This window comes from Aspergillus mulundensis (genome assembly GCF_003369625.1).
Source record: "Aspergillus mulundensis strain DSM 5745 chromosome Unknown scaffold_1, whole genome shotgun sequence".
NCBI lineage: Eukaryota > Fungi > Ascomycota > Eurotiomycetes > Eurotiales > Aspergillaceae > Aspergillus > Aspergillus mulundensis.
Window position 1 is genome coordinate 2,406,704 of NW_020797889.1, and position 25,820 is coordinate 2,432,523.

The 25,820-nt window shown below is 53.3% G+C and overlaps 8 protein-coding genes across 8 annotated transcripts; 2 read left to right on the plus strand and 6 right to left on the minus strand.

Annotated features, from left to right (window-relative positions):
• Nucleotides 1-265: 265 nt before the first annotated feature.
• Nucleotides 266-747, minus strand: DSM5745_02295 (uncharacterized protein; the record flags this gene model as incomplete). The annotated part of the gene is made up of 2 exons (XM_026744311.1): nucleotides 266-401; nucleotides 455-747. 2 exons carry the CDS (start codon nucleotides 745-747, stop codon nucleotides 266-268), a joined length of 429 nt encoding a protein of 142 aa, XP_026607474.1.
• Nucleotides 748-1,598: 851 nt separating this feature from the next.
• Nucleotides 1,599-8,605, minus strand: DSM5745_02296 (acetyl-CoA carboxylase ACC1; the record flags this gene model as incomplete). Its single annotated transcript, XM_026744312.1, has 3 exons — nucleotides 1,599-8,132; nucleotides 8,199-8,369; nucleotides 8,444-8,605. The coding sequence occupies 3 exons, from the start codon at nucleotides 8,603-8,605 to the stop codon at nucleotides 1,599-1,601; spliced, it is 6,867 nt and encodes a 2,288-aa protein (XP_026607475.1).
• A 3,420-nt stretch (nucleotides 8,606-12,025) lies between these two features.
• On the minus strand, nucleotides 12,026-13,831 carry nde1 (nuclear distribution protein NudE; the record flags this gene model as incomplete). Its single annotated transcript, XM_026744313.1, has 2 exons — nucleotides 12,026-13,537; nucleotides 13,595-13,831. The coding sequence occupies 2 exons, from the start codon at nucleotides 13,829-13,831 to the stop codon at nucleotides 12,026-12,028; spliced, it is 1,749 nt and encodes a 582-aa protein (XP_026607476.1).
• A 1,471-nt stretch (nucleotides 13,832-15,302) lies between these two features.
• Nucleotides 15,303-16,654, plus strand: DSM5745_02298 (cysteine hydrolase family protein; the record flags this gene model as incomplete). Its single annotated transcript, XM_026744314.1, has 4 exons — nucleotides 15,303-15,409; nucleotides 15,487-15,911; nucleotides 15,964-16,095; nucleotides 16,152-16,654. 4 exons carry the CDS (start codon nucleotides 15,303-15,305, stop codon nucleotides 16,652-16,654), a joined length of 1,167 nt encoding a protein of 388 aa, XP_026607477.1.
• Nucleotides 16,655-16,826: 172 nt separating this feature from the next.
• On the minus strand, nucleotides 16,827-17,504 carry DSM5745_02299 (TRAPP subunit TRS20; the record flags this gene model as incomplete). The annotated part of the gene is made up of 2 exons (XM_026744315.1): nucleotides 16,827-17,247; nucleotides 17,308-17,504. The coding sequence occupies 2 exons, from the start codon at nucleotides 17,502-17,504 to the stop codon at nucleotides 16,827-16,829; spliced, it is 618 nt and encodes a 205-aa protein (XP_026607478.1).
• Nucleotides 17,505-17,756: 252 nt separating this feature from the next.
• On the plus strand, nucleotides 17,757-19,079 carry DSM5745_02300 (splicing regulator NSRP1-like domain-containing protein; the record flags this gene model as incomplete). The annotated part of the gene is made up of 1 exon (XM_026744316.1): nucleotides 17,757-19,079. The coding sequence occupies one exon, from the start codon at nucleotides 17,757-17,759 to the stop codon at nucleotides 19,077-19,079; it is 1,323 nt and encodes a 440-aa protein (XP_026607479.1).
• Nucleotides 19,080-19,360: 281 nt separating this feature from the next.
• DSM5745_02301 (Zn(2+) transporter ZRT3) lies at nucleotides 19,361-20,834 on the minus strand (the record flags this gene model as incomplete). Its single annotated transcript, XM_026744317.1, has 3 exons — nucleotides 19,361-20,548; nucleotides 20,603-20,733; nucleotides 20,780-20,834. 3 exons carry the CDS (start codon nucleotides 20,832-20,834, stop codon nucleotides 19,361-19,363), a joined length of 1,374 nt encoding a protein of 457 aa, XP_026607480.1.
• Nucleotides 20,835-21,588: 754 nt separating this feature from the next.
• Nucleotides 21,589-25,611, minus strand: DSM5745_02302 (uncharacterized protein; the record flags this gene model as incomplete). The annotated part of the gene is made up of 3 exons (XM_026744318.1): nucleotides 21,589-24,984; nucleotides 25,042-25,265; nucleotides 25,470-25,611. The coding sequence occupies 3 exons, from the start codon at nucleotides 25,609-25,611 to the stop codon at nucleotides 21,589-21,591; spliced, it is 3,762 nt and encodes a 1,253-aa protein (XP_026607481.1).
• Between the last annotated feature and the right edge of the window lie 209 nt (nucleotides 25,612-25,820).

Here is a 25,820-nt window from a genome sequence, read left to right on the forward strand (position 1 = left end):
GGCGACAAAATAAGACTTTTAGTAATTCCTCGATATAACGAAGTTTCGTTATAGCGAGGACTGGTTGACAGGTATACTCCGTAGAACGTGCCTGGGTGATATCATATTCCTTATCTTATCGTTATCGGGGAGTAAACAACGCGTCAACGCGTCAACTAGGCTGATCATGTGACCTGTCAAATACTCGGGTTTCTCCATTCGTAGTACTCCGTAGGGCTCAAAGTTAGGGAGATCAATTCGGCTTGTTTAAAGTAAAATCGGTCATCTATAAAGCCTGAGTCTGAGTCTCATGGAGCTCTCTATCGCCCCTGCTTCTAGCCCAAGGATAGAATCCATCGCTGAATACCCGAATCTTTTGAATGAGATTCTCCTTGACGGTTTCTGGATAAGCGTACAGCTGCCTGTCGGCTACTGTTAACAAGATCGACATGTATTGAGGTAAATGGATTCTCACAATCCAGACGTTCCTCGACGAGCTGCATAGATCTCATGCGGAAAATCTTCGCTAAGAGTCTCCCCTGACACTTCCTGTGTCTCGATATCGATGACGATGTGGATTTTGGGGTTTGATTGAGGGTCCTCGATGTCGCTGGGCGGTTGGTAGTGGATGAAATGGCGGGCTGGATCGGACGCCGCTTCAGCGGGGAACTTGGTGAAGTAGAAGTCAACGAACTCCCTGGGGTTCTGGTAGTCCATGTCGGTCTCTGGGACACGGAGAATCACTCGTTTCGCTGAGTTTCGATTCATGACGGAATGCTTCAAAATCGCTGGCAAGTGAGGAGAACGGAGAATCATACTTGAGCCTGGGGATTGAGAGTCGAGAGGCCCTCGTAGGGACACACCCAATCAGATGTACTGGATGCTAGGCGCTTATGTACCTATTGGTGTAGAGGGCTTAGAGGGCCCTGGAGGACAAATTTGGCGATGAGAGAAATCCAATATCTCCATCGTAAATGAGCCTCGCAATAGACTTCCTCCAGCAGGGCCTCTGTCCGGACAGCAGTCGAGACGCGTCCGTGCTCTCAAGGCTCAGCGCATATGCTCCTTATTTAATATGAGATGTGAGTTTTGCCCTCTGATTGTTACCCCATGCAGGGAGAGCAGAAACTGATTATTGTTGTTAGAATGAGAGTCAAGACCTTGCTTAGCCATGGTGGCATGCACTGTGAGCGAGAATGAGGATGAAGTGTTTTCCAACCATAGCTTAGCTCTGTTGGGAGGCAGCAACCTCGAAACCGCACATTCTTGTCGGGGACTACGGCGCATCTTTTAACTGAGAAACTCACATCTACCCACAGAGCTAGGAGTCAATGTTGAAATGATTCATTGAATAGAACATGAGTTAAGTAACAGACACGCAGCAGTATATATGCAAAAACCAAACCAGACCATAACAAATGCCTTCTAACCCAGTAAGCCAATTAATAGGAAAACATGCCACCGACAATCAATCAATCAATCATCAGCCATATCAAAATCAGCATCTGGAAAAAATAGGAAAGAGAAAGGAAAACGCTTTGAAACAGAAAAGCAATGTAGCAAGTCACTCTTCAAGAGAAGAGTTTGTTCTTCTATGGCAAGACAGTCTTTGAACCAATCTATTTGGCTCCGAGAGACTTGAGGATGGCCTCCTTCTCCTCAACAGGGAGGAAGCTGAGAGCCTGCTGAATGCCCTTCAGGCCGCTGTCGCGGTTGCTGAAGAGAATCTCGGAGATCTGAGCGGCGACGGCTTGAGACTTGAGAGCCTCGATCTTCTCCTGAATAAGCTCCTTGTTCTCCTCGTACCAGGTGGCGACGCGGCGGTCATCGTTCTCGACCTCGGACTCAAGGAAGGGGGTCCAAGAGTGCAGGGCGCGGAGGTGAGTGGTGCGGGGAGAGTCGCTGGGGGCAGGCGAGGCGCCCTGGGCGACGGCTCCGCTGCCTTCACCCTGTACAGGGGAGGGGGCGGCACGGAGCATGCGCTTGACAATGTACTCCTCGCTGATACGGCGGCGCACACGCCAGTAGAAGAAGCGACGGGCGTTCTTCCAGGTCAAGGCCTGGCGGATGGTCCCCTTGGCCTGCATGCGGCCGGCGCGATCGTGGAGGTCAGCAAACTGCAAAGCGATCTGCATGTAGACAGGAAGGAGCTGCTCCTCGCGGGCAGCCATCTTGTCCTTGATCTCGGAAAGTTTCTCCTTGCTGAGGTCCTTGTCCTGGAGAGCGCGGCGAAGTTCGCCGTAAGTGGGGTCCAGGCGAGCCATGGTCTCCAACTGCTTCTCACGGCGGAACTTGATGTTGACAATACCCTCAGGCTCAAGAACACCACCGCGGGCCTCCTCGTCGGCGTACATCTCCATTTGGTCAGGGTTGATGGTGGGGTCGACGACGACCCAAGATCCACCACGGAGCTCACCGAAGGGAGGAATGTAAACGAAGATGGGCTGCTCGTACTTGACGAGGGCATCCACGATGTAGGAACCGTACTTGAGAACCTCGTTATACATATCACGCTGTCCACCAGAGAAACCACGCCAGTTGGCCAGGATCATGACGGGAAGCTGCTCACCGTTGTTGAAGTCACGGAGGGCCTGGGCAGTCTTGAAGGACGAGTTGGGGTACCAGACACCACCAGCTTCCTGGGAGATCATCTCCATAGAGTCGGGGTTGGCCGGGTCAGCAGGAGTGACGTTCTCCACAGAGCGAGTCTCGACAGCGATGACACCCATGGGGATACCGCCAAGTCTAGCACGACCAACAACGACGGTGCGAGCCCAGCCACCAAGAGCCTCCTCGAAAGAGCCGGCATCGAAGAGACCAGGGAGGAAGCCTTCCTCGTCCTCCTTACCGTTAATGAGCCAGCGGACGTCGTAGGCCTGCTTGGCGGGAGGATAGTAAGCGACGTCGCGATCCCAGGTGTCGGAGAATGGCCGGATGGGAGGAAGAGAACCCTTCTTTTCGGGAACAAAGGAGAGCCAGTCGACGATCTTCTCAACACCGTCAAAGTCGTTGGCAGCGGTCATGTGGGAGACACCGTTCTTGTACATAATCTGGGTGCCACCGAGCTGCAAGTTGGAAGTGTAGACCTCACGTCCGAGCAGCTTGTTGATGGCAGGAGCACCGGTAAGGATGATGGGCTGACCCTCGACTTGGATAGCCCTCTGTCCAAGACGGACGAGGTAGGCACCAATACCGACGGAACGGCAGGTCACGAGGGTAATAGTGAAGATGTCTTCGTAGGCGCGGGAAGTGGCACCGGCAATGAGACCAGAGCCCTTCAGACACTCAACACCGAGACCGTCCTTGGCACCAATGATGGTGGTAATCTTGTGGCGTTCCTCACCCTCATCGTGGATCAGCTCAGTGATAACCTCCTTCTTCTTGCTGGCATCAAACTTCTCCTTAACCTCAGGGGTGAGGTACAGGTACTTGAAGCCAGCCTCGGGCTTAGCAGGGTCGTTCCATGCAACCGAGAAGTAGGGGATGAGCTCATCAGCCATACCGATACGAGCACCAGAGTTGGCAGACAGGTAGATACGGGGGATACCGAGCTCACGAGCCAATTCGGTACACTTGTGGAAGAACTTGTCTTCCAAAGGACCGAAAGAACCGATCTGGAAGGTAATGTCGTTGGCGACAATGATGAAGCGTCTACCGTCAGGGTACTCGGGAGTACGAGCAGTGACGATCCAACCAACCATACCGTGAGTGTTGGTACCAGGGCCGCGAGAAATCTCGACCAAGTTGTCGCGGTCATCCAAGACCAGCTCGCTGTATTCCATGCACTCACCAAGTGGAGGGCGACGCTCGATCAAGCTGGGGCTCTTCTCAATGGCCTTGGTCCACGAGTTCTGGAAAGCCTCACGGAAGAGCTCAGGGAAATCGTAGACGTACTGGGTGCCCATAACGTGAGCCTTGTAGCGCTTAGGCTGCAGCCACTCCTTGGTCGGGTAAGGAGTAGAAACAGGACGGAGGTGGTTAGAGCCAAGCTTGTTGGTGCCACCGATGCTGTGGAGGAGCCACTCGCCCTTCTCAGACTTCTGCTCAATGTACAGCTCAACCTGGATAATGTATCCGACGGTGTTGCTGATAATCACACGGAGAGGGTAGGGCATGCCGGTGGCGGGGTCAGTGCACAGGATGCGAATCTCAGCACCAGTGACACGGAGACGCCACAGACGCAGGCCGAAGCGGTCCAGGAAGCCAGCCAGAGCCTCTTCCACATCCTTGGGCTGCAGGTTAAACACAGGGGAGAAGTTGATGAAGATGTGGTTGAGATCAGAGTTGTTATTGCCAATGACCTCAAGTGCATCAAGAATGTCGTTCATCAAGCGGTCAGCCTCGGAAATAAGGTACTCCGCGGTGGGAATATCGTCACGGAGACGACCGGGACGGACGACAGCACGAACAAAGTATCTCTTGTCCAGAGCCTTGTCGTTCTCAGGTCCCTTTCCAATCGCCTCGTAGACGTGAATGTTCCTGTTCTCGGTGAAGACAGGCTTGATCTTGAACTTGGAGAGACGGTTGAGTTCGAGCTGGAAAGCCAGAGCAGGCTCGCTGTGGCGAATGCTCTCATCCTCCTCGTAAGCGGGACCCCTGAAGGTGTAGTAGCTGGGGTAGACTCCGTCCTTGCCACAGATGAACGTCACACGACGAATGCGGCGAGCGAGGAACTCCTCCTTGAAGCCAGAGACGACCTTGCTGATTTGAGCGACGATGTGGGCATCATCAAGGTTTTCAATGTCACGGATGGCGACGTTGAGGACGCCAGACAGCTCAGTAGACTCGCTGTCAGCACGGGGAGCGGGGCGGCGCTTGCCCTCAAGGGAGGCGATAAGGCCGCGGTCGCTGGGCTTCTTGGCTCCAGCCTTGGGGAACACTTCCAGAGCCTTGGTGAGGTACTCTTCAGCATCCTCAAGGTACTGAACGGGAAGAATAACACCCTTTCTGGGAGTGGCATCGGGGCTGTCGTTCAGGAGGTTGGACATATCGCTGATCGAAGCAATGCGCTTAAAGGGGTTCGACTCTGTGGTAGGGGTGCTAGGCGTGGAAGGGTTGGTGACAGAAGCCATAGAGCCAAACTCAGGCAGACCGAGCTTGCCCATGGTGAAGTCCCAGGAGAGGAACGCAGGCTCGCCCTGGTGGTGGTATTGCATACCCTGAATCGAATAAGCACGGTAGGCGCGGCGCACGTAGACCTCGAGGGCAGCCAAAGTGACCCACGCATCCTTGTGAACGAAGAACCGGGGCAAGACGTCGAACACAGTGTACTTGGAATCGACAACCTCCTTGAGGGCACCGAGATCGGGCTCACGGTGGGCCCAGCCGGTCTCGCCGTACTGGGACTGCGCAACAGAGGATCGCAAAATAAGCTCCATCTGAGAAAGACGCTCCTCGAGAGAGGGCAGAGCGCACTGGATGAGGACCTCACGAGCCTTCAGGGTGACCTTGGCAGCAGCGCGCGATTCAATATCCGTCAACTTTTTCAGGACAGACTTGAAGTACTGGCCAACATTGGCCATACCAGGCTGGTTGGGGCGGTAGATAGCCAGGATGGCGAGAATGAGATCGTTCTTGGCGCCAATACGGCTGTGAGACAGAGCAATCTGCACAACGGTGGCGACGTCATCCTTGTGCTCCTCACGAAGGGCAAGGATACCATCCTCATAGCGGGCCTTGCTGCCAGAGAACAGCTTCTCGACAGCAACGTATTGCTCCAGAAGGCCAACGAACACGTTGTATTCGTGTGCCTTCAAGCCATCAAGGTAGTTGTTGATGACCTGGACCAGAGGAAGGAGGGTGGTCTTCAGGATCTCGGCGTCGGCAGGGTTGACGTTCTCTTCAATGAAACGGACCATGGCCTTCTGCAACTGCCTGGCGGGGAACTCACTCTTGCGGGACCGGGCGCGATCAACAAGATTCTGAAGCTGCGCGTCAAGCTTCTGAGGCATGCGAGAGTGAAGGGCAGAAGACTGGGCGTTCCACTCGCTGTAAGGCAGCTCGGGGTCGCGGAGAACCTCAATAAGCTCCTTGAGAGTAGAGTTCATGATGACCTGATTGTCGAAACCCTTCAGAATGTTCTCCAGAATGCTGTGCAGAAGGAAGAAACGCTGGGCGGGCTTGCTACCGACGACCTGAGGAGCACCGATAGGCGGAAGTTGCTCGGTGAAAGGCTGAGCATGCTTGACGCGAGACGGGTCATCAAGGGCAAGGATACCGAGAATATCACCAGCCTCAAGGGTGGCTCCGGGCTGCTTGATGAGCTGCACGATACCATCTTCTTGCGCAATCAGAGGCATGTACATCTTCATGACTTCGACCTCAGCAAAGGCCTGGCCAGCGCGGACATGCTCGCCGTTCTCGACGGTGAACTTGACGAGCTTTCCGGGAGAGGGAGTACGGAGCTGAGTAGGGTCATTCTCCTGCTCGAGCAAGCAGGTCTTGCCATCAACGCTGAGGCGGGTGGCAGCAGCCTCTTCCTTCCAGTAAACGTTGTGGCTGCGACCGTTCAGGAGGACCAGGAGACCACCGTCGGCCAGGGCACGGACGCCAACAGAGCACTTGGAGCCATTGATGAAGAGGTGATAGCTGTCAAGGCCGGCGCGGGTAGCAGTGAACTTGTACCGCTTGCCCTCGTAGATGAAGTCAACGGGGAAGACAGTCTTGAGCACATCCTTGGAGGGAACCTGACCCTTCTGGATGCCGTTGCGGTACTCCTCAAGGCGCGCCTCGCTGGCCTGGTGGGCTTTGGTGACAGCACCGCAGAGAACAGCGATGGTGGTATCAGGGCGCTCAGCGGTCAACTTGTTGGAAATCAGCTGATCTAACCAACCAGTGGTAATCTTGTTTTCCTCAAAGGCTGGCGTCTCCAGAAGCTTAATCAGGTACTCAATGGTCGTTCTGAAATCACCACGAATGCTCAGTTCCTTCAGGGCAATGACCATGTGCTTCCGCGAGGCGGATCGGTTCTCACCGTAAGCGAAGATGTGACCAAATTGACTGTCGGAGAAACTGTGAATACCACCAGACGTACCGACGGAGAAGTAACCCCAGACGTTGGAGGAACTTCGGAAGTTCAGCTCGTGCATGGTACCGCTGGAAGGCTTGAAACCCTCACCGGGGTCCTCAGAAGTGATACGGCAAGCAGTGGTGTGTCCCTTGGGCTGGGGGCGGCGCTGGGTCTTGTAGCTCTCTTCGTTGGAGAAGTCGAAGTCGATCTCGGCCGATGTGTTGGGGTCGACACCGTAGAGTAGACGGATGTCGCGAATGCGGTGCAGAGGGATACCCATGGCAATCTGGAGTTGGGCAGCGGGCAAGTTGACACCAGTAACCATCTCAGTGGTAGGATGCTCGACCTGCAGACGGGGGTTGAGCTCCAGGAAGTAGAACTTGTCATCGGCATGAGAGTACAAGTACTCAACCGTACCAGCCGAAACATAACCGACAAGCCTACCCAGGCTTACGGCGGCGCGCTCCATGGCTTGGAAGGTTGTGGGGTTGGCAATGGTCGCTGGCGCCTCCTCAATGATCTTCTGGTGTCGTCGTTGCACTGAACAGTCACGGCCGAAGAGGGAGATGTTGTTACCGTACTGGTCAGCCAGCAACTGCACTTCCAAATGGCGGGCGTTACCGGCCAGCTTCATGATGAAGATCGGTGACCCGGGAATTTCGTTGGCGGCGGCCTTGTACAAGTTGATGAAGTCCTCTTCCTTCTCAACCTTACGGATACCCTTACCACCGCCACCCTCGGAGGCCTTAACCATGACGGGGAACCCGATTTCCTTGGCCTTCTCAAGACCCTCCTCCGGCGAGAATGTGCATCCCTTGTTGTAGATCTCGTCCCTCACGGTAACAATGCCGCTCGTATCGACCTCCACCTCATCCACACCGGTTCCAGACCACGGAATACAAGGCACTTCGGCGTGCTGTGCAACGATTGTGGAAGAAATCTTGTCACCAAGAGAGCGCATCGCAGAGGCAGGGGGTCCAATGAAGATAATCTTCTTAGGTGACGCAGCGAGCGATTCTGGTAACCGGGGGTTCTCAGAGGCGTGACCCCAACCGGCCCAGACGGCGTGGACGTCCATTCGCTCAGCCACATCCACAATCAGCTCGACGTTGGCGTAGTTGTTGTTATTCGTACCACCGGGGACCTGCAAAGCCACTTAGCAAATTGCCCTGATTGACCCTCTAAGTTACCCGAAAAGTCCGTCCCATACCTCAACATATTGATCAGCCATACGAATGTAATCGGCGTTTGCCGCCAAATCTTCTGGTGTTGCCATCACTGTGAATTGAATGGCACGCTCGTTGCCAAAGGTCTCGTAGGCCCATTTTCGGACGGATCGAATCTCCTTGACGGCCGCAATACCGTTGTTGGCGATAAGAACCTGGAAGTAAAAGAACCCAGTCAGTTTTCAGTTCGACAGCCGCCGTTACTACCACTAGCGCTGGGAAATCTCACCGAAGTAATGACGGAGTGACCTTCATGGTTAGCCACAAAGTCCTTAACGCTACTCGGGGGAGCAGCGTCCAGGTGGTTGCCACCGATAAAATGTGAGGGGAGGTTGTATTTGGCGGCGCGAGAGCCTCCATGGCCGTTTGTTGTACCGTCTGGAACGCCCATGATTGCAGTAATTGTTCGAGTATTATGTATTAAACGCTTCCCATGCGATATATACTAGGCGCTGGTTGAAAAGAAGTCCGGGGGGAAAGTAAGAAAGTCGGCGGAAACAGCCCGAAAAGTCCTGGAAAGAGGGGAGGATATGGGCTTTCGTTCAATTCGTGAAACGACAGGGGTGTAAGATAAGCCCGGGTTAGAGAATCGAAGAGAAGAGAAGTGCCAGGAGAAATCAATTCGTGCCGGAAGGAGAATGCGAGAAGAGCTGGGCTGACAGAAGCAACGTTAACCTGAAGGGTCCCAGAAAAATCGAAAGCTACCTCGCCTCAGTCGCAAGCGGCGGTACGGCGGGCCAGGAACGGAAAGAATGATTCTATGGTACTTACCACCACCGGATGAAGGGAGTCAAGAAGAGCAGGAATGAGGTTCAAGAGGATAAGAGGAGAAAAGGAATTCTATCTTCTTTTCTTTTATCCCTCGAGAAAGAGGATTATGGTACAGAGTCAAGGCAGAAGAAGAAAAAGACCGAAGCCCAGGAATGTATTTTGGATACGGTGCAGTAATAATAATGGATCATCCGCAGTCCGGCCAGGATTCCCACCCCAATTGAACTGCATTGTTGGGCCGCCCGCGCTCTTCCCACCACTTTTCTGCCCCGTTCCATGCCCCCCTGGCTTCCTAGAGTTTCCAAGTCCTTTAAGATCTATCCAATGATCCTTAGTGTGTTGTATAGGGCGGCCAGCTTCCAATGGATTCCATTTGGCCCCGAGTAATACTCCGCTCCAGAGACTAGAGTTGATTCCAATCAGCTGGCGTTCGATTACTACATTCTCCGGAGTATAAGGCTGTAATCGATATACACCCGTATTCCCTAGGACAATTTGGATCTCAACTGCGTCGGGTGCCTTCTACCACGCAGGATTATATCAGTAAATAAATCAGCCGCAGGATTCCCAGAGCCGTTCGTGTCGCTATGAGTGTGTCATCGTCTTGTCTGCTTGCCTGGGCTGTAAGCTGACTGCATGGTGGCCGGAGTACACGGAGTACAGTAAGATCCTCATAGTAGCATGGCCAACTATACTCGGTACGGTACTCCGCTCGGTATTTTATTTCTGGAACCTCCAATTCCTCTGAGTTGGCAGCTCCAGCAGCTGTTCATTCAGATCTATCAGCTTAATGTCTAGTCTACATGCCAGACTCCCAGAGATATGCGTCGAGGAATAGCCATGCTGTTTGTTTTCAAAATATTCCGTAGTTCGGCTATCGGTGGAATCTCAGCCCGTAAGGACAATACGCCTTGTACGAGAAGCCGGAAATGTACTAGCCGCCTTTGGAAAATGTTGGTACCGGTCAAGTATCCCACCAATCATCGGTTCCTGATATGGTGCTCACGTTGGGGAGTTGGTCTTTGGGAAGTGATCGCCCTCAGCAAATCTCCTGAAACCTAACCATATATGGTATGGCGGGGCATCTCGAAGTGCACGTCCTAAGCCTCATGGCTGGAATTTTGCCCTAGTTATTGATCCGATCAGCCAGGAATTTAGGGATGAGTCTGGCTTAGTTGCCATGGAGTCTATTGACTTTTCTCTTGATTTGGCCATCGGTTGTTTTCCGGCGTCTCGTCATCATCATTCCATGTCTGTCACAAAATCGCTGCGCCGTTAGCACAACAGGGACAGGGTCTATCCGGTGCACGGCCCAAGCTCATGAGGACTCGCGGAAACAGTCACAAGGAGATGATCGATCCGTCTTGAAGTACGGAGTAGTGCACGTTCATTCGTTGGCTAGGCTCAAATGGTTAGTCGTAAATCAGTAAACCTGGTGCCGAACAAAGTTAGGGCTCGATATGCACAACCGTATCGGGGTGCCCGGCACCTAAAAACCTCATGAATGCATTATCTTGTCGCCAGAAACGGTAATCTCATTGGTCCGGGTGTCCTTGTCACCGGGCACTAGATGGTGGATAGAACCTTGAAGCCGATAAACATGCCGCTAGACTATAACCTTACCCACCGCGCCTCATGCATTTACTTTTGCGCAAACCATGGAATATGATGAAGTCAAGAAATTCAGCCAGGGATAGCTTCAAGACAGAACCGTAAGCCGGGTAAGCACCAGGAACAGCAGCACATGGGCGGTGGCAGCGATGCCTCACGTCATCTCTGTGGGCTAGGTCGAGATTCGGTGCCAACACTGAAAACTGCCCAGCTAGAAATGAAGTGTTCGCTTTGAACCTGGCCTAATGGCCACCGCAGGGTCCAAGACGGACAATGCAGCCCGGTGCTAGTGTAACGGCACAGAGCAGGGTTGCATGGGTATCGGGTTGCCGTCTCCTCTGCAGTCCGCTTCCAGCCTGACGTCTTCTTTCTTGGGTTCGTATTGAGGTTTCAAGACACGCACGGCCGGGGGAGTTGCCGGGGCGGCCCCTCATAGTGTTGTAACCGTGCCGTCGGCCAGTTCAGGTTGAGGTTCAGCAGTGTGGCTCCTTACCCGTGGAGTTGACAGTTGGAGGAGTGCTTTGTAGAAAATGAAAAGTCCAAGGTCCTGCCGAGCCGCGAACCAACACCAACCCACTGGCTCAATAGTCGTCCAGAGCTGTCCTATTGTTAACCGGTGAACTATCTGCCGTTGATGCCGAGTCATGGCGAACTATAACGTCAGCAGAATGCGGTTACGATGTCCGAGGAAAACACTTGACTAGTACAACGGCACGCGGAAGCAAGATCTGCAGTTCCTACGCCATCGGAGTGTCTCCGAGAACGCCTTGCGTCTCTTGGGAAACTGAAGTTCGGTTCTTGCTTTGACACTCGGGAATTAGTTGACACCGGACAGATGACGTCTACGTGGTGCTAGGCCTAATGGGGTAATATGCTTCAACAGCAGCCCTCCCCCCTGGAGTGGACAGCCCGTACCCGTCGTAGGACCCGTGGACGGGACCTCGACCTCGACCGTGACGGAAGCGGAAGAGACCAACAACTTGTAGAATATCCACGAATACGCAGGATGGAATTTAAACTGATTTCCAATTTCAAAGTCACTGGGTATTAGAACGCCTAAGACAACGATACACAGGACCAAATGTACAACCCAAAGAAATAAACGCTGAGACACAGCTTGGACGCCGACGGATTTCCACTCTCGAGAGCTTCGCCCGCGGCAACGATCAAAAGCGCCACACCTGAGATACAAGTCTCTGACTGTACAAGTAAGTGGCAGAGATATAACACGAAGCCCAGTCTATGAACAACTAGAGTAAAACGACCCCGTGTAGAGTCTTCCCGTAACACCATGAACCCTAGAAGTTGGAAGCTAGCGTGAAGGGAAAAGGTCAAACGAGCCGTCTCCCGAACGGACAAGTATGACAATTAAACAGCGTTCCAGCCGTGAAATATCAACAAAAAAGTGTTCTAACCAATGCGCAGCAATCTAAAATGTCTCGCCCAAATCGCCGGCCGTCGGCTTCGATTTGGGTGGTCCCATGGTATTGGTTCGCCGAAAGCTTCGAGGCGCTGGGATGCCGCTGGTGGAACGTTTCTTCAACCCAGTTGGTGTGGAAAAGGCTGGATTGGAGAACGAGGGAAGGCGAGTAGGACGTGATGAGCTGATTGTTGCACGCATGTTGAACTCTTCCGCGAGGTCTTCATCTTCATCTATGAATGACATCCCATTGACGGGTGTGGACTGTCCGGCAGGGTTGCTAAGCGACGACCGTGGTCGTCGACTTTCGGTGGTAGGGTTGGTGGAATAATGGCCCAGCGGGGTTTTCGTACGGCTCTGGCGGCTTTCTGGCCGGTTGGAAGGCGTCACGCTTGGGTGAGTGCTGTGACTGAGAGAACTGGAGAAGCTCGTACGACTGCTAGGACGACTGTCCCCTTGAGTCCTGGTTCCATAAGATGGACGGCTAGACGTGACATATGAAGGTACGCCGTCGCCGTCCCTGATGGAAGAGCTAAAGCTGCTGCCGCTCAACCGCTTGCGAGTCTCCCGACGCATGGCTATTGTGGCGGCGCCAGGGCTTGAATCGAGCACAGAGCCCGCACGCGAGGATGTTCTTGAAGCGGTTTCGGACGGGGGAGGTAGCTTGGATTTAGCGGACTGAACTCTCTCCTCCAGCTTCTGCATTTTGCCGATAAGTCCCCGAATCTGATGCAGCGATCCAGATTTTGGTATAGCAGACGGGCGGTTTGCAGGATTAATATTGTTGTTCGGCTTAGGTAGGCTGGGTCGAGTAGTAACCGATGAAGTTGAGCGGCCGTTGCTGAATGCAAAGGAGGTAGCTCGAGAGTGAGTTTGGAACCTCTGCGGTCTATTGCCATATAACGATCGTGTACCAAAGGACTCGGAAGCCGAGGCTTTCTGCAGGGGGAAGCCTGATGCTGCGGTTAACGACTTGCGCATACTGCTTGACGTTTCAGACATAGGAGGCGATGGTGGCGTGGCAGTTGCAGAAGCCAGTGTGAGCGATAGCTTGGTCGGTGGAGTACTAAATAGCGGCGAAGACACAGTCGATTCTCCCGGAGACCGGTCAAAGATCTCAGGAGTATGCGGCGTCGAAGGGGTGCGACCCAAAGGTGCTGGGCGTCGGCGTCGGCCATTATTCCGGAGCCTCTCTTGAACAATCTCTGTTTCAATCTTCAGGTCGTTCAATTCATCACGCAGGCGCTGGTTTTCAATGCGCAAGCTCTCCCGCTCCTGCTCGCCTTGTTTGTACTCCATATCCAGAAGAACCTCCCTCTCGACGGCCTGATTATACTTTGACTCCATATCCTCCAGGGATGAGGTCGTATGACGAGCCTGACGTTCGTAGTCGTCATTGGCGACTTCGGTGTCCCGTAGCTTCAGCTGTAGTTTCACGTTCACCTCTCTTAAAGAAGTAATTTCTTTCTGCAGCGTGTTCTGAGCAGTGCTGGCTTCCGACTTTGACTGCTTGTATTTTGACTAGAAGACACGATGAGTTTAAGGACAGGGAAAAGGGGGCGGAATCATTTAACTCACCTTCCACTCGTCTACTTCGTACCTCAGATTATCGACCCTCTCCTTCAACTGCCGCTCACGTTTCTCGGACGCCTCGATTTCCTTCTCTAGCTCAGCCTCTAATTCACGACTGGAAGCCTGGAAATCGGAGAGTTCGGACTCGAGCTGCTCATACTGCTTTTTGTAGTATGCAAGCTGATCTGATCGAGAACTGGTCCCGTTCGTGCGGATTGTAGAGGGCTCATCGGCGGAAGGCATTATGCCCACACCAGGCGACGCTGGTGTAGGGGGCGCACGTTCCAGGAGTCCACGTCAGGAGACTCAATTGACGGCGGTGCAGCGAAAGCGAGCCGGTTATGTAGTGAGTTCAGAGTAGCCAAGGCCAGAGACCGCCGATCGAGATCATATACGCAGTATTCGGTGTTCTGTTGAAGGAGCCGCTGTGCATGGACCGGAAACGGTGACGGTGGTTGGAGGGGCCGAGGCGGTGTCGCAGCGAACGGGGAGATCGCGATGGTGGATTTATCGGCAGCGCGAGAGGTGGCAAACAAAGGCGAGCGCAAAAGATGGGGAGAGCGGCCCCGAGTCAACTTACCTTGAGCGCATCCCTCACAGAGGGCTGAGGGCGGTTGTTATTGTGCTCGTCGCGGTGGAGGGGTTTTGTTGATTGATGATGTTGAGAGAAAGAGAGGTGATACAAACCCGGGCCTGGGAACCATGTGGATGCGCTGTGACCACGGGAACAGCATCAGACTAGCCCACTCAGGATAGTCTCCCTCAGCCAGGCGGTGACCATGGCGATCCTGCTAGGCCCAATATAGTCTTAGTTGGGTTGTTTATCTTTAGGCATCAAGTGCGTGGAACTTGGCAGATGCAAGTAGTATAGGGCTCTGATGCACCTTGGTATTGCCTGCAGAGTATACATGGCTACGCTGTAAAGACTGTACAGTTCACTACGTTTGAAGAGTTACAATTACCTTGACAGAATCATGGATTTTGACAGGAAGAGACTACGGAATGTTGTAAAAACTCGGGCAAGTCTTGTTGGGCCCCAAAATATATTTCTACCAGACGAGCCGCTTAAGCAATGACAAACAAAACCTGTAAAGTCGATTTGCTCCTCGTAGAGAGGGCCAACCTTCAACTTCATGAGACCGGTATAGCGAGCGGCAATACCAGATCATTCATTTCATATAACTGTAGTGTTATTAGGACCACATTGTAGAGACATGTGGGCTGACAGTGACTGCCTATAGCCACCTCTATGGTTGGTCAAGACCGAGTCACGAGCTGCCCAGCACGTGACGTCCACTGAGCACACACACTTCTTGTTGCCTCACTCCAGCCTTGCGCGGCACGCTCGCACCAGACTCCAAGTTGCTGGAATTGCGCGCCATACAGGTGTATGAATTCGTGAACTGAGTCAACGTCTAGATATTTTTGTCTCCAGAGTTCTGGTAAGTCCTGCTGTTTTCGATCGACCGGCCACGTTTTTGGGGCGCTGGTCCACTTGTTTTCAGACATACACCTGCTATGACCACGCACGAGATGATGCCGTGTCCCCGATATCTTCTTGGGCACTGCTGCCACGCACCGTTTAACTTTAACCTTTTATGATCGAGCTGTGTTCTCTGTCCTCACATACTCTGGAGGATTTGACGTTTTTTATGATGCTGACGCCGGTTTTAGAGGACCTTCCCCAGGGAAGCTCGCCCCGAGTCGTGTCGCCATGGCGGACCCCACCGATCTGAATCTCGATGCGCCCAGCGATCTTCAAGACATCCCGGAGATGGCCATGCAGCTTCTACCTCCGCCGGAAGGGACATTTCCAGACAAGTAAGTACTTTCATTAAATGTCATTTGATGGCCCGTAGTTACATGGGAATCTGTTCGCTCATATCTGGAAATACCAGAGCATCGCTTCTTGCGTCTGTGCAAGCGCATGCAAAAGCCCATGGATATAACGTGGTAGTCAAATCGTCCAGTACGCCCACTGAAAAGAAGCCAGGGCGGACGGCCAAGGTCTGGTTGCGTTGTGACCGAGGTGGTCACTATCGGCCGCGCAATGGCCTTACTGAAGAGACGAGGAAGCGGCGGCGCACGTCCCGTCTGATGGACTGCCCGTTCATGCTAGTCGCAGCTGGAACTCCTGGCATTTGGACGCTGACAGTCTTGAACCACACACACAACCATGGTCCAATTGTCGAGAAGCCACGGCAGGTTCCTCATCACAAAGTCCGAAAAGGTCAGATCGCTGCCGTTCCATACGACTGGCCGCATGATGCGACGCTCACGCCGTATACAACCGCTTTGGTCATTATTGATATGCAAAGAGACTGTCAGTAGCTCCTCTTGCCATTTATCTTCAGGTGTAACTGACCACAAAGCAGTTTGTGCACCAGGTGGATATATGGAGGCCCAAGGCTACGACATATCATCTGCACGGGACTTGATACCGAAGCTTCAACAGCTGCTAAATACATTCAGGTCTGCCGGGTTTCCAGTGTACCATACCCGCGAAGGTAAATAGCCTGCTCGAAACCCATTTCATCTTTTTTTTTTTTTTGACAACCACCAGGCCACCGACCCGATCTGTCCACCCTCTCAAGTCGAGAAGCATATCGGTCACAGAATAATCCATCCGGACTAGGAATAGGCTCTCCTGGACCAATGGGCCGACTCCTAATTCGCGGTGAACTGGGACATGATACTGTTGACGAGCTGTATCCTCTCCCCGGCGAACCGGTAATCGATAAACCTGGTCGGGGGGCATTCGCGCACACGGACTTCGAGCTCCTGCTCCGAAACAAAGGTGTCAAGAACCTTGTCATCGCAGGCGTGACGACAGACGTGTGCGTGTCCACGACAATGCGCGAAGCTAATGATCGGGGTTTCGACTGTGTTGTTTTGGAAGACGGCACTGCAGCCAGCGAGCCAGCTCTCCACGTGAGCACGATCGAATCCGTGAAGATGGAGGGCGGAATCTTTGGCGCAGTTGCTAAGCTGGAGGACGTGGTGCACGCGGTGGAAAACTTCAAGGCCGTCACTGTGAAGAAGCTGGCCCCTCAAATGACGTCTTGATTTGGACTAATTGTAGTTCCTGTACTTGTCGCAACTTAGCGTTTTCCATCTTCGATCTCAAAATGGATCCTATATACCACACCAATGAAACACAAAGACCATAAAATAAAGCACAAGCACCAGAACAACGCCTCGCCCATAAAGACCATGCATGATAAAGTAAAAAGAGATCTCATAACCATTTCCTCCCAGCAGCCGAAACCTTCGACCTAAAGACCGGACTCCGAATCTCCATCCCCCGCTTATAGAACGGACTCATCACCGTCTTGACATACCCCTCATAAACCTCCGTCATAAACTGCCGAACCGCCTCCTCCGTCTGCGGCGCCGTCGGATTTGCCGCGATAGAACTACTCGACGTCCGTCCTGACGAGCCCATCCCCGACCCCCCAAAGAGTCCCGACCCTCCCATGCCCGAAGAGCTCAGACTCATCGTGCTCGACCCGATACTCCCACCCGCACCGGCGGCACCCGAAGCAGGCAAATTCGGCTGCGGTGGTTGGTGCAGCAACAGGAATCTCGTACCGGAGGGTGTAAGGAACGCGGAGATATATGCTGAGGCGGGCGGGTATGTGTCGATGTGTTTGAGGTACCTGCCGCGACACATTAGCGCACAATTATTTCAAGCTATTGGTGGCGAAAGCGGCGCGTACATATTCCCACCCATCCACTGCGCCTCCTCGAGCATGTCCAGACTCGAATGGATGATGAACTGCGTCATGTATGTGTTCTGGGCGGCATCGGGAAAGCGAAAGCGGGCGATGCCGTCGCCGCCGGATTTGGAGGTGCCGAAGGCGATGTTGAAGAGGGGGACGTCGGTTGGGGAGAGAATCGTAAAGTAGTATGACATTTTGCCGGGTTTGTACCTGGATGGCCGGCAGTGCAATGGGTGATGGACGGGAGCTCTGGACAATAATTGCGGAGGTTGACACGGAGATCGGGCGGAGTGGATTGATAGGAGCGTGTCACGTGCTGATATGCTCGGGCGTGAAGAGAACGACTGACGTTGTTTGGAGAACTTACAACCGTTGTCCTTCGACTTCACTTGGTACAGTTCCGATTACAGAAGCGCTACACACAGGGAAGGAATATGCCCCCAAAAATGCAATTAAATCTCACCAAAAAGAACCCACTCGCGGGTGGGAGCCAAAAGCGCAAAAAAGCCGTCTTCGACGAGGACTCCGACGACGAGCGCGGGGCCACCGCAAACGAAGCCGAGATCACAACAGTGGGAGGGATTGAATTTGATGCTGGAACCGCAATGACGAAGAAGGAGTCATTGACAGAATCCAATTCCGACGGACGCCCCGCAAAGCGCAAGGTCGTTCCGCTGGGCCAGGGCGCGAAACCGAAGATCAAGCCGTTGAGCAAGGCGTCGATATTCGCAGACGAGGATGACAAGGACGAAAAGACGGAGACAACATATGGGCTAAACAATGCGCCGAATAAACGCGACCAAAACCAAGACCGAGAACGAGAATACACCAACCTTTCCGCGCTACATGAAAGCAAGAAACATGCCTCGGAGGCGCAGGATCTCGATCCGTCAATATACTCCTACGATGCCGTATACGATAGTCTACATGCGAAACCGGACAAGAAGAATAAGGCGAATGCGGATGGTGAGGGTGTACCGAAGTATATGACATCCTTACTACGGAGCGCGGAGATCCGGAAGCGGGACCAGTTGCGCGCGCGGGATAGGTTGCTAGCGAAGGAGCGAGAAGCCGAGGGCGACGAGTTCGATGATAAGGAGAAGTTCGTAACGAGTGCGTATAAGGCGCAGCAGGAGGAGTTACGGCGCGTTGAAGAGGAGGAGAAGGCAAGAGAGCAGGAAGAGGAGGAGCGGCGGAAGAAGAACGGAGGGTCGGGGATGGTCGGGTTCTACCGGGACTTACTGGCGCGCGGCGAGGAGCAGCACGACGCTGCTATGAAGGCGACGGAGGAGGCAGCGAAGAAGATACAAGAATCCGGTGGGGAGGTGCCCGCGGAAACAACGGAGGAACAGAAGACGGAGGCACAGAAGGCTGCAGAACTGAACGCGCGCGGTGCTCATATCGTCGTCAATGATGACGGGCAAGTTGTCGATAAGAGACAGCTGCTCTCGGCGGGTCTGAATGTCGCACCAAAACCCAAGACTGCTGCACCTGCTGCGGCGCGAACGGGACCTGGTGCTGGTGCTGGTCCTAGACGGGTCGATCCTCGACAGGCTGCTGGCCGTGCGGGACAGCGGGCTCGTCAGACCGAGATGATTGCGGAGCAGTTGGAAGAGCAAGAGCGGCAACGCGAGGAGGCCGAAGCAGCCCAGCAGAAGGAGATTGCGGAGCGCAGTCGCAGTCAGAAATCGGCCACAGAGGTATCGAGTGCGCGCGAGCGGTATCTTGCGCGTAAGAGGGAGCGAGAAGCAGCTGCGAAGGGCTCGTAGATGTTCCATGCTCTGTATTTAACACTGGGCTAGTAAAATATTATGTATGAAAGGCGTTGGCGTCTTCCACATATAGGCAAAAGCTAGTATTATAAACAATTCGCTTCTAGAAAGAATTTGATTTAGTCTAAGACTAATGTACTTTTATCAGTCCTTTTCAGTTCTATCGTAAGTATATAATGATATCGTCAGTCGTTATGCAATCCGGATCCTGCAACATAACTCCGGATGAAGATGCATCAAGCCGAGCTCTTTTGATCCAAAAAGAAGATATTAAATAATTAAGTCGTCAAAGCAAAACTCAAGCCCATGAGGCCCATCCCTCCAATGGCAAATCCAATGGCCATATTTCGCTGATGGGTTAGAACTAACCCCTCGGTAAATAGCTGCAAGCCAACGGACACCATAACTCCCGCTGTAACGGCAAACATGCAGCCATAGACAGCCCACGAGGTCTCATCCTGGCCGTCCCCGGCTCCACTACCGGCTTTCCGGGCACCCCAAATCCAGAGCGCTGCCAGTCCAGCACCGGCAGGTTGACTGATGCCTCCAAGAAGACTAGACCAAAACATCGCCCACCCACGAGAATGAATGGCGAGGTAAAGAGGCAATGCCATGGCAAAGCCTTCGCTGATATTATGGATAAAGAGCGCTAAGAAAACTGTCATCCCCAGTGTCGGACTCGCGTGGTTAGTTGCGTATGTGATAAATCCTTCGGGTAGTTTGTGCAGGGCTATTGCTACAGATGTTTGGAGTCCAATGGAAAGAAAAGCGTTTTGCGGTACGTGATGGTGGTGCTGAGGGGCAGCAACCGGGTGCTTGGAATGTTCCTCGGGCTCACTCGGAGGCGGAAAGGGCGCGTCGTCCGGCATGTCAATGTCAGAGGAGGAGCTGGGAGCATCCGCCGAAACCCCAGGAGCCTGGATGTCTGTGTCAGAGGCATCGTCTGCGCTGATGGCAGAGCGGACAAGAGTCTTCGAGCATTCGTCACCACAGGCTTGCGAAAACCCATAGCAAGGTCCGTTTTCGTCGCAGTGAGCCTTTGCGCCCCCGATCAAACTAGACATTCGTCGTCCGAGGCGGACCCGCCAGGGTTCGCGGCCTGAACGGTTGACATCTCCCACCTCACGTCCAGTACCCCGGAGGCCAACCACCGCAGGTGTAGACTTTGTTGAAGTCAAAAGAGGAGTTCTCTCGGATAGTCCGTTGTGGGTTCGAACTCTTAACGGAGGGTGTCCTTTGCCTTGTTCGAGGTCGGAGCCGTCGTGGGGTGATGCATCATGGGTATGGGCACAATCCACCACATGCGACGGCAGGAATTTGTGTAAGACGGCCGAGAGCCCACGGATTCCAATCACCCCGGCAATAAAGAGACCGATAAGGGCATATGCGGATCGAGAGGGAGACCAGCCGGCTTTCATGAGGTATTCGCGGGAGGTCGGAAGCATGCTATAAAGTGAAGTGAAAAGCTAAAGCTCATGTCAGCATGAAAAACAAGGCCTTGTACCAGAAGATATCCCTACGATAACTCCTGCACTGAGGCATAGCGATGCAGAAAGGAAGGCATTGTTGTGGACGATTTGAAAGTGGCTTCGGGGCCAGAAGCGGCGGAGGATAAGATCGACGCAGATGACGGACGACCCGAGGACGCAGGCTGAATTGTTAGCTGGGATGCCAGCGACCAGGGTCCAGGTACTCACCCACGCCAGACACTGCGCTCATAACCCAACCCCGAAGGTCGTTGGAGGCAGCCATGAGGGCGGTTGATGGAGTTTGGGGATACGAGTTGAGTTGGAGAAAAGACGTCAAGCGATGACGGAGCTATTAGATAAGCCAGCGATGTGGAGATGCGGAGTACTATTATGGAGCAGCAGAGGATCGTAGTTCGCAAAGTATAGATACTGAGATTGACTCAGTACGAGTCCGTCTCTGATGGTATTCCCGCCCTCTGGGGAGTGCAAGGTTATAAGGTGCGGTGGCAGGTGGTGAGGAGTGAGGACCTTGGGAGTCCTCGAGAATGGGGAGATCGTCGCCCGTTCATCTTTCTTTGTCTTGCTTCTGCCACATGTGCCCCTCGATCTATGGTCCAGGCCCTCGTTCCGACCAGGCTTCATATTTTACATCCAGAAATACCTCTTATATTTGAAGCCAATGTTGTTCTTCAGGAACAAGGGCGCCCAGGATGACTCCAGGGATCCCCCCGCTTTGACTCGGGCCGCAACAGCCAGTCATCCTCTCACATTTCAAAGCAGACGATTGTCTATGCATGGCGTCTATAAGCTCGTGGGCAGCACTCAGCACTCAGGAGCCATTGCACAACGTGTTCCATTTGTAACTAACGAATTTGCTATTTGTGATTCCTGGAGAAAAAAAAAAACGACACAAGACGAGCAACGAGCCAATTGTAATGGATCGAAGCCATCGGCTTTCATACTCCAACATCCAGGAAATTCAAAGAAATCAAGAATCAAGAAATCCCACCAAGGTGTTAGCACCAAGCGGACGGAGGTTACTTGAATTCAACACCTGCATCGCAATAGACAAAATCCTCCATCTTCACAATCTGCGGTTTCTTCTCAGCTCCAACATCCTTGACCGCGGGCATCTTCGCTCCAACGTCGGAAACCAATGGCTGCTTGCCTTTCTTCAGACCGTTCCCCTGGCCTTTCTCCTTCTTCAAGCCATTCTCCTTCTTCAAGCCATTCTCCTGCTTCATGCCGTCCTCCTTCTTCGTGCCGTTCTTCTTCTTCAGACCGTTCTCCTTCGGATTGTTCTCCTTCTCCTGAGCCTCTTCCTCCTGTCTATGAGTGCTCTCGCTGTCCTTATTGGACTTTAAGCTGAGGGCGCATAGACGTCGCTCAAATTCGTCCTCATCATGGTCGTCCAAGCGATCTGAGCTGATACCCGTCTTGCTGAGACTAGTTTGGTCCTCATCGCGGGGTCCAAAAACTTTGCAGATACAAACATCATCTCTTTCCAGCTCCTCATCTACCGCGGCCTTACCGAACGTATCTGTCCCGATTTGCATGACACCGGTCAGGAAATCGTGTTCAGGGTCAACGCATTCGGAATCCGGATTCTGGGCGGTATCATCGCCCTGCAATTTCCCGGGGTTCCTACGTTGCTTGCGAACGTTATTCAGCCGCTCGGCGACGGTCTTGCAGCTGCGGTTACAGCGACACATATCAGCCGGCTTTTTGGCGTTGATCGCGAGCGGACGCGGTGCGTGGTCAGGGCCCTTGACAATCTCAAAGGCCTGTCCATCATCACCATCAGTGCGAGGGAGAGGATGATAGCGGTCCACCGTAATGTACCCTTCAGACTGTGCATCGAGCATAAACAGCATTCTCCTCGGCATCATTCCGTCGGTAAAAACTGGGAAGGCCTTCATACGAGAGCTCAGACCTCTCTGGGTGCCCCCAAATCCCGCCATACTGGTGGGATCCCGATACCAGCCCTCAATGCGACGATAATCGCTACCAGTAAGTCCCTCAAGGATGAGGCAAGCCTCCCTTGCTTTTCTGAGGAAACACCACGCTCTTGCCAAGTCGGTGTGGTGACCCGCAATCAAGCCGCATTTCATCCAGACATTGACAGCCCGGGAATCGTGGATGCGCATGGCCGCAAGTTGATCGACTAGTAAGGACGCATTCAAGTACGCCAGACCCGGTCGGTTAGTTATGATATCCGGATCCTCAACCATGTTGATGAGGTGACGGTAATAGCTCATGGCCTTGTCCGCAGTGTGCGGCATTATGCAAATTCGGCATGAGCAGAGGAAACCACACCGATGATTTGTAGTTGCCCGTCTCACCTTGGTTGTCTCTCCTGACTGAATATACGCAACAGTGATCTCCACACCAGGCATGATATCATCACAAGCGCGTACAACTGCCCTTTCCATCCTGGGCATACTGTCATAGAGAATCTCCCCAGCCTCGTTCTTGGGGTACTGGTTTCTGTAGCGCACAATGCAGTTCGGGATACAAGCATGGTTCACCCAAGCGAGGTTCAGGCCTAGCACCTCGCCGATATTCCCCTCCCACGCCAGAGGCAGAGCAAAATCGTCCCAGATCGCACCGGCAACACCAACATTGCGTATTTTGAGACCAAAGCTTGGCTTCTTCCGTCCTCCAGCGAGAGCCTGGAACGCCTTGTACCACTTCGGTCCCATCTTCTTCGCCTTCTGCAGGATCATATCGTTCGACTGCTCGAAGCTCGTGCTCTCCTTGAACTCACATCTCCACATAGTCATCGGCGCGTCCGCGAACAGAATCGTACCGGCAGGGATGTGCTTCGTCGCTACTAGACCGTAGCCCATCCTATCGCTGATCCAACGCTTTTCGAAAACACCAGACGCGATGGGTTCGCTCACGTCAAGGCCGAGGTCCTGAGCGCGGTTCATGTTGACGGCGACGAGCTGCTCATGCGCCATTCTCACCGATTGCCAATCCTTGTTGTTCTTAGGAATGGAGCCGTTGAAGTGCTCATCGATGAAGGGGAGCTGCAGGTGCTCGGCTGAGAGGTGAGCCAACGCAGCCGGCAAAGCTGAAAGGTCTGGGCGAGGCATTTCTGATGGAGCAAGCACACCCAAACGTTGTATCATAGAAAGGGAAGAGGATGGTGACGGTGACGGTGAGCGCAAGCGCGTACGAAGAGAATGTGGAATCAATGGACCTGGTTTGTTTCGTAGAACCAGTGCGCCAGGTTTCACTCGTAGGATCGCCGGTCCAGTGATCGGTGTTTCTGAAAGGTGACCTGGATTCTCGACAACAGTAGACGTTTCTTCCTGGGCTTGGACTTGGAGCTCAGGTGTTACTGCAGAGGTAGGTGCAGACGGACTCTCAAGCTCCAGGACCGGATCAGATCCAGTACAGATGTGGTCGTCTTGGTTTTTGTCCCGGTTGCTAGCGATGTGATCGTCTTCCTCGCTGTCGTGTGCGATATCGAGTTCGTCCCAGTTTTCACTCTCAGTCTCGATGGAGACGGCGAGGTCAACGGTTGGCTCAGATGTAGTCGAGAATTGGCCACCGAGTTCTTCGTTCTCAACGGGGAGTTCTACTTCCTGGCTTTCTTTCTGGCCTTCGCTCTGGTTGACCTCTTCGTGCTGATGTTGACTCTCAGTCTCGATGTTGTTTCCAGTCTCAGACTCGAGCTGAAGGGCTGGCTCGGATTGTGTTGAGACGTGACCTTCGTGTTGTTCGTTCTCAACAGGGAGTTCTTCGTCCTGACCTCCTTCCTGGCCTTCGCTCAGAAGCTCTTCGTGCTGGTGATGGAGATCGGTCTTGGTGATGCCTTCAGTCTCAGATTCAGGCTCGCAAGCAGGCTCGGAATCAATCGAGGATTGTCCGCCTAGGTCTTGGTTCTCGTCAGAGAGACCTTCTTCCTGGCTTTCAGTCTGAGATTCGCTCTCGATAGACTCTTCGTCCAAGATTTGGTTCTCGTCAGAGAGACCTCCTTCCTGGCTTTCAGTTTGAGTCTCGCTCTCGGGAAGCTCTTCGCCCAAGTTTTGGTTCTCGGAAGAGAGACCTTCTTCCTGGCTATCAGTCTGGGTGTTGCTCTCGATGAGCTCTTCGCCCAAGTTCTGGTTTTCGTCAGAGAGACCTTCTTCCTGGCAATCAGCCTGAGACTTGCTCTCGATGAGCTCTTCGCCCAAGTTCTGGTTCTCGTCAGGGAGACCTCCTTCCTGGCTTTCAGTCTGAGTCTCGCTCTCGATAAGCTCTTCGTCCAAGTTTTGGTTCTCGTCAAAGAGACTTTCTTCCTGGCTATCAGGCTGAGTCTTGCTCTCGATGAACTCTTCGTCTTGATCTTGGCTCTCGACCTCGGTGTTACTCGCAGGCTCGACGCCCTTGGCTTGATCCGCAAGCGGCGGGGTTTCTGTCTGGCGTTCGCAGTCGACCTGATCCTAAGGTTTCCAATAAGCATCAATAGAGGAGTGGAAGGCAGAGGCAAGGTTTCTTACAAGGACAGACTCCGACTCCGACTCCAAAGGGTCTGAAGTAGGCTCAGGCACTAACACCGGCTCGGATGTTGAGTCGAGCTCAGAACCAGCAACCGAAGTAGAGGTGTCTTCAACCACAGCGACAGGTTCAGGTTCAACCTCGGCCTTAGCAGGCTCAAGCTGATCGACTTGAACCTCAAGCTGAGCGTCGCGATCAACGCTTCCAGCAGGCGTTCTAGTCCCAACTATCAAGACAAGACGAGAGTTAGCAAAGTAAAAAAAGTGCAGGTCCTTGACTAAACAAACAAAGGAACGCACGATAGGCGGAACCAGAAAGGGAAATGTAGCCACAAAGTCTGACTCCAGCGAGCTCTCTGCTCTTTGTTGTGTTGTGTTTGGTAGCCAGGGAAGAGTAGACAAGGCAATGGGATAGCGTGCAGGAGACTCACGTGACTCAAAGAAACCTAACAGCTGCTGCATGGTGAGCAGGAGGAGCAACTCAACCAGGTCGCTCAGAAAGCTGTTTTTGTTGACATTGCTCAGGTAGCTCGTCGCTAGAGCGAACAAGCCACTCCAGGCGTCGGTGCCCATACTGGCAAGGAAGTAGAGGAGCTCGATGACGAAGTCGATGAGGGTCGTTGGGATAGGTGTGGTTGTTGGGATGGAGGTGGGAGAATGAAGGGCAGATTAAATGGAAGAAAGCGAAGAAAATGAGGTCCAAGGCAAAACGGATGAGCGAGAGGTAGGTATGGAGACGTTTGTCCCTGGCTGTGAAAGACCAGAGGCTTGCTGCGTCGGGT